Source organism: Oratosquilla oratoria, chromosome 5 (genome assembly GCF_046742065.1).
Source record: "Oratosquilla oratoria isolate Oo_2021 chromosome 5, ASM4674206v1, whole genome shotgun sequence".
NCBI lineage: Eukaryota > Metazoa > Arthropoda > Malacostraca > Stomatopoda > Squillidae > Oratosquilla > Oratosquilla oratoria.
Genome location: NC_134781.1, coordinates 56,028,352 through 56,035,826, shown reverse-complemented (window position 1 = coordinate 56,035,826; position 7,475 = coordinate 56,028,352). Strand labels below are relative to the sequence as shown.

General features: G+C 39.5%; 1 protein-coding gene across 1 annotated transcript; it reads right to left on the bottom strand.

Annotated features, from left to right (window-relative positions):
- Window positions 1–5,626: 5,626 nt before the first annotated feature.
- LOC143025808 (uncharacterized) lies at window positions 5,627–7,194 on the bottom strand. Its single transcript, XM_076185818.1, has 3 exons — window positions 7,022–7,194; window positions 6,701–6,868; window positions 5,627–5,828 (listed from the first exon to the last, which is right to left on the bottom strand). The coding sequence occupies exons 1-3, from the start codon at window positions 7,192–7,194 to the stop codon at window positions 5,648–5,650; spliced, it is 522 nt and encodes a 173-aa protein (XP_076041933.1). The 3' UTR covers window positions 5,627–5,647.
- Window positions 7,195–7,475: the final 281 nt, after the last annotated feature.

The following is a 7,475-nucleotide window of genomic DNA, read 5'->3' as shown; positions in this document are numbered from 1 at the left end:
ACACACACACACACAGGGTAGGTATAATAAGATTGAAAGTAGCAGACGGGACCAAGTGTTGCTCCTTTCTTTTATACCACACTTAAGTAAATGCAGTTAGGTAAATACACTAGGCTCGCTAACACTACAAGCAGTTTCCGTGCCCTTGATCAACGGTGTGTGTGTGTAAGAGCAGAGCATTGCCCTTAGATCAGTCCACATACGAACTCTGAGCTCTCATGCAAGAGGGAAACCGTTGACAATCATAAATGCAGCACGTGATCCAAGACTATGGTGATTCGACACGACTCGACGGCGCAGTTGTAGCGTTCGCAACTATACTACAGTGGTCACAGCGTACCCATAGATCGGTCATATATGAGCTCTCAACTCTCTTCCGGGAGGGTAATAGCTGTCGATCATGAGTCCAAGACGTGATCCAAGACCATGGTGAACCATGGTAAATCACACACACACACACACACACACACACACACACACACACACACACACACACACACACACACACACACACACACACACACACACACACACACACACACACAAGTGAACACTGAAGAAGATTGTGAGTTGCTACAGAGTGATCTCAATAAAGTATGGGAATGGAGTAGGAAGTGGGAGATGGAATTCAATATTAAGAAATGTAGTATAATGGAATTTGGAAGAAGCAAAAAAAGAATAGTGGGATGATATGAATTGGGAGAAGAAGAAATTAAAAAAGTAGAAAATGAGAAGGACCTAGGAGTCATTATTATGAATAATATGTCCCCTGAGAAACATATAAACAAAAATTTTGGAGAAACTTATAATTTAATAATAGTCACTTTGATAAGACCAAGATTGGAGTATGCAGCGACGACGTGGTCACCAAGTACAAAAAAACGTATAACAAAATTTGAAAGAATACAAAGAGCAATTACGAAATTGGCACCAGCACTCTCAGAACTATCATATGAAGAGAGACTAGTAAAACTTGACATTAGAGCAAAGAAGAGAGAGAGGAGACTTGATAACTATTTACAGAATCATGAAAGGCATAGAAACTATTGATAGAGAGGATCTAATAAAATGGAATATTAGAAATACGAGAGGACAGGGAAAGAAAATCAAGAAAGACAGTTATAGAAGAGACCTGAAAAAGAACAGCTTTCCCCACAGAGTAATAGACATTTGGAACAAGTTAGATGAGAAAGTGGTGTGTGCAAAAACAATACACGAATTTAAAAACAGTCTAGATAAAACGAGATATGAAGACGGGACACCACGAGCATAGCTCCCCTTCCCGTAAAATACAACTAGGTAAATACACACACGTGAACCCTTACTTTTATTCATATCAGTGTCCTTTATTGTCTCTCCATCCATTGCATCTTGTTTCGTTATGAACGAACTTCATTGCAGTGTCTCCAAATTTTATAAATGAATATCATATGCTCCAAATATTTCCATTTTGAGGAGCACACTCATTCAGACCTCATCACGGAATGCAGAAATAAAACACACACACACACACAGGGCTGAAATAATTCCAGTATCGCTGCGCTGTGAGTCGTTACTCCAACTCATGGGCGGGAAGTTGGGGGGGGGGATACGTGTAAGGTCACAGCATTACCCATAGATCGGTCATACGAGCTTTGAGCTCTCTTCCGGGAGGTAAATAGCTGTCGATTACAAGTCCAGCACGTGATCCAAAGACCAAGGTGAAAACACACACACAAACACACACCAAACCCCAAATTTTACTTGAAATCTTAGATCCAGTTTTGGTTTTGTAAACAGAATGTAAACAATTAACCGAACACTTCGTTCCTAGAACTTAAAGCCACCCCCTAAAATAGCTATTCTCTTTAAAAGTCAAAAGACCGTTTTCTTATTTTCTTTTTCTGCTGTAAATATGGTAAGAACGTGAGAGTTCAAGCGTATGTTAATTCGTTTGTTTGTTTTTATTTTGTAATTGTATACACAAATATAGAAACACACTGTATAAAAATACGAGGTTATCACAATAAAGCACATGCCATTTATTTCAATTGTGGTCCTCTTAAAAACAAAGAAACCAGATACATCATACATGTAAACAAAAAGTAATATAAACGAAGTGAGTAAAAACATGAACTACTGAAACAAACTTAAACTCCTCAAAATTTTCACTCTATAGGCGCAGTGAACTACACCAGATCATTTACTCGTGGAAAATGCTGGAGGGTCACATCCCCAATATTGGTGTGACCCTCAACCAGGAAAGGGGGGAGAGGTAGATCTTGTCGTGTTGAAGAAATCGCCAACAACACCAGGAGTACCATATCACTCCGAGCAAACTCCTTCACCAGAGCAGACCCCAAACTCTTCAATAGTCTCCCCAACCACCCGAAGAACACCACATCCTGCACAGTGGAAGTATTCGAAAAACGGTTTGATGCCTTCCTACAAGAAACAGATAACATATCTCTAGTAACACGTGGCCCCACTACAACAAACTGATACATCGTACACCATTCCACTGGAGGAAACATGGCCACGGAGGAAACGGCGGCAGTTCCTGTAGCTGACACGTGTTCACCGAGATCTTCACAAGGTATCACAGGTTAAGGTAACTAAGAACAGAACATGTTTAATTATAATAAGTGCTTGAAAGAATCAGTGTGACAAATGAGCGAGAAATATATTTATTTAAAAAGATATGATTGCAACACAACCATTTCAAGATATTTGAATTTGAGTGAAATATGTAGCGAACGGCTCTAACCTGGAATAACATTGTTCGGTTTTGGATGGGTATGACAGGTGATAAGGGGCATGGAACTGCCTAGTGTAGGCCTTATGGTCTCTTGCAGTCTCCTTCATTCTTATGTTCTTATGTTCAAGTATTGAACTTTTTTTTCCAGAAAGGTCATATCCATTTCATTTTTATACTGTCACTGTCTAAATTTCATAGTAAATATACATAACTTATATTCTCGATTGCTTTATCATAACACCTGTCATTTATTTACATATATCTATTGGTTTGTTTAATTCATCTTTTAATTGCCCTCTAATCCATGCGAACGTGTTTCGAGTATTTCACATTCATTTGATTCACTCCTTATCATTATATCTGTTGATAGCTCAAATAGTGTCCGTTTATTTGTCAAATATTTCGATTTTTCGAATCTGAATGATACAAATTTTTGCCTGGAGGACTATACCCCGACTGAAACCCACAACCCCATAGTGACTGGCAACGGTCCTCAAATTCTTCCATAGAAAGAAGAAACTAGAAGAAACTTAGGATTGGTCTTTGTCTTGTGTCAGTGTGGGACAGTCACTGGCTCAAAGTGATAGGGAGTAGTCGCCGGTTGTCAGTTTTCCATGTGTGAAGAGTGGAGGAAATACAGTTTAAAGTTATAGAAATTTTAGGCCCAGTCCAACGACCGAGTGTCAGCCCCTCGGGGCTGCACCTCTAGATCAATGATACTCAGTCTTTCCTCCACCATTTACCCTTCTTGACTTGACGTATTTCGCCATTTATCACTTACTCCCTTATTCCTGTACAAAAAATGCATATCTATTATCTCTCACACACCCCTCTCTCTTTTACCTCTCTCTCTCTCTCTCTCTCTCTCTCTCTCTCTCTCTCTCTCACACACACACACACACACACACACACACACACACACACACACGCACACACACACACACACAGTTGGTCTTTGAGCTACACGATGACTCTATTCTCTCCTATCCTGTGCCCACATCTCCAGCCACTCATCCTCTGGTTCTGTCCCCCACTCTCGGATGTCTTTCCTTAAGCATCGGTTCCAGTCTCTCTTCGGTCTGCCGAGTGGTTTCTGTCCTGTCATGTCGGCAAGGAGGATTCCTTTTGGTATTCGTCCCTCGCTCATTCGAGCCACGTGACTTGCCCATTGAAGCCGCCTTAGTTTGATGACGAGGTTGATGTCATCAGGTTCCTCTCAAATCTTATACTTCTATAAAAGAGTATTATTATTATCTCATTTATCATTTTTATTGTTTTGGTAACCAGAAAGGTGGTATCAATTCAGGTTTTATGCTTTTATATTTACTTTATCTTTTGGTGTCTGCCAATATTTGTACATTGGTATATATATATATATATATATATATATATATATATATATATATATATATATATATATATATATATATATATAGTATGTATTAATGTATATAGTAATGTGGTATTAATTCAGGCTTTATTCTTTTCGTATATGATTTTTCCTATGGGTCTAGCAGCTTTTGCATATTTTCTAGTCTTTCTACTCGTATCATTTAGCATCTCATTTAAGTTAGAACACTGGTACATGGAGATTATATGAATGTGGGATTACATTTTTCTAGATCTTCATGTAAATGGATGTTTTTCATAAATGCAATATTTCTTAGATGGTAAATACATATGTTCACAGTATTCAGTAAGCACTCTTTCCTAGTTTAATTATTACTTTTGGCTGATCTTACTGGTATAGCTCATGTTAAAATTGTGTTTTGACCAACTTTGCAAAGTTCTCTCAGGACTTGTCACCAAAGATACTTTTTATATTTAATTCTATTGAGGTTTCTTGTTATTCATTCAGGTCATTATATCATTCATTATTCATTATATTTTTCTACTATTCACATTTTCTGAAAACTTCGAGTGTCACCTACGTAATCATGAAATTAATAACCACTTCTCCATAGAGAGGTTGCCCCCGAGGATGAATGATATTGCCTGTCGGCAGCCAGGACAAGAGGATAAGCACTGCCTGTTACGGAAAATATATTTAAGATTTATAGATGATATAGAAATATGTTACTCAGAGTTACATAAGAAGGATAACTAATATTAATACAAGTTCTATGTAACCATGTTTGTACTTGACATTACGATTAGATAAGTGTTAGTGTCAATGCCTCTTTGCTAGATTAAAGTGACAGGTTTATAAAAGTGTAAAAATCTATTAATAAAAAACACATAAGGAGATCTTCGGTTTGAGTCTTGGGCCAACTTAACACATTCTCCGTGTCTAGCATCTTTTATAAGTTTTTCATAAAAAAAAATCGCATTTTTTTTTTCGTACTCATTGATCACTGTTCACCCTCTCAGGTGAACGTTTTCAGAATTTGTGAGAAAAACACGGGATGAAGCAGAAACGTTGTTGGCTATACTCGTGAGACGTGTTGATTGAAATGAGTTCCTCGTGGAGCGAATAAACATTCAGGTCGAAGTGCAGCCTTGCAAAGCACTTTCCCATTCTCATAGAAGTTCACAGAGTGCAGAAACCAGAGACGAACTTCAAGGAAGTTCTTATCCTCGTCAGCTCAAGTTTCTCCGCATCGCGTTCCCAAAAGAAGAGAACTTCGGGGAAAGATCCTGAGGACTTTGGGGGAAGACCCTGAGGACTTCGAGGGAAGGCCCTGATGACTTCGGAAGAGGATCCTGAAGACTACGGGGGAAGACCCTGAAGAGCTCGAGAGAAGACTTTGAGGTCTTCGGGTGGAGATCGTGAGGAGTTAAAGGGAATATCCTTAGGACTTCGGAGAAAAAAAACATTGAGGATTTCGGGGGAAGACTTTGAGGACTTCGAGGATGAAGACCTTGAGGGCTTCGATGGGGAAAGGGGAGACTGATTTCACCCAGTACCGCCTAGCTGCAAACATCACCTTGGCAGAACTCGTTTTGCACCTCGTTCTCCTCCACGTAAGAATAGAACAAGTTGAAGACGCTGATTGGGCAGGAGTAGTAGTGGTGGCTGCACTCGGAATCAACACTAAGACCTATGCTTCTCGCAGTCCGATACTCTTGAAGGAAGCTTCCTTCTCGCGGCCTGTGGAGTCAGAACAAAGAATCAAAGAGTAATCCAGTAAGCAGCGGGGACGAGGTCATTAAGATTTTATACGCTCTGGAGTTGATGGACTCAAACTGAACAAAATAGCGTAAAGAACAAGGAAAATGAGTTGATTTCATGCAGCATGTTTATTGAAAGCATTCCGATGTAATAAATATATATCGTTAATGTATTTTCAAACAATAAATATCAAAGTTGGATAATGTAAATGGATGGGAAGGGAAGGCCTTTTAATTTCTTAAATCTATATAATTAGTGTATTTTTAACAAATATCAAATTGGATAATGTAAATCCATGGGAAGGGAAGGCATTTTGATTTCTTAAGTCTATATCATTAATGTATTTTTAACAATAAATATCAAAGTTGGATAATGTAAATGCATGGGAAGGAAAGGCGCCCAGAAACATATTTCGATCAACTAGGATTCTATCGAAATCATTTTAGATGCATGTGGACATAACTAGGAGCCTGCAGTCAACACATTCTTTGGATAAAGAGAAAAAAAAAAAATATTTTGTAGTATCCTTAATATGAGCTTCACTTAAGGTACTAAATCATCCATGTCTGTGTAGAGTCGTTAATTTTATCAACACAAGAAATATAAAAGTCATACTGAAACAAGGATTTCACGGTCTCTCCCATTATAGTGAACTTTTCTTAAGGTACTAATTCATTCATGTCTATGTAGAGTTGTTCGTTATATCAACACAAAGAAAATGTAAATCATACAGAAACAAGGATTTCAGTGTCTCACTCATTACGGTAAGTTTTTCTTAATGTACTAATTCATCCATGGCTGTGGAGAGTTGTTGGTTTTATCAACACAAGAAAAATGCAAGTCATACTCACTGAAACAAAGATGTCACGATCTCTCCCATAACGGTGAAGTCTCGTATAGAATGTTTCTGCAGCTCACATATGAATCGCAGGACGCATGCGCGACCATCTATACCATAATTGGACGCCAGTCGTTCCTCGAGCGTAGAGTACAAGGAAAGCTGGTCGTCACTCAGTGATCTGAAAGAAGATATGTCATACATGTAGCCAGTCGATGCCTGGCGTATGAAATAGAAATACTCATGCAAGTCGCACTTGTAATATGCAAAGACTGGGATAATGCTAGACTTGGCATCACTGTATGGTGCCACGATAACGATTAAGTAGTCTTACCTTCCCTTGGCATACTGATCCATGAGGCTGTCCAGGTAGAACGTGAAATAAAACGCGAGGAAGATGAGCTTGCGCGGTGTTTCTTCGCCGTCCCTGTCAGCGTCTGTCGAGATGGGCACGTTGACAATAGCGGACAGCGTCAGCGCAGGCTGAGACAGCACGACGGACGCCATGCTCCTGGTCTTGGTGAGAATGTGCAACAAGAAGGAGGGAAGGAATTGGGACTCTTGGCAGAAGTCTTGAGGTTTTGTGTCTGCAAGATGGGTCCCTTCGTTAGGGAAGGGAGTTCTCGATTATAGAAGACGTAGGCACTCTTTTGCGTCTCGCAGAAACCCTACAGTGCCACCAAACTTCTGCATTAACCGTGAAAGTGCCAAAATGACTCACGTTCTCGTGACCAGAATGCAAGGAACCAGAAGACACCCCAGGTCAACGGTGCCACACCAACCCAAAC

Bases quoted from the DNA above. Each gene is read 5' to 3' on its own strand.
- LOC143025808 (XM_076185818.1), bottom strand. From the start codon at position 7,194: ATGGCGTCCGTCGTGCTGTCTCAGCCTGCGCTGACGCTGTCCGCTATT. The intron at 6,869-7,021 runs GTAAGACTACTT...ATCTTCTTTCAG, and splicing joins GATCAGTATGCCAAGGGAAG to ATCACTGAGTGACGACCAGC. The intron at 5,829-6,700 runs GTGAGTATGACT...CTGACTCCACAG, and splicing joins ATCGTGACATCTTTGTTTCA to GCCGCGAGAAGGAAGCTTCC.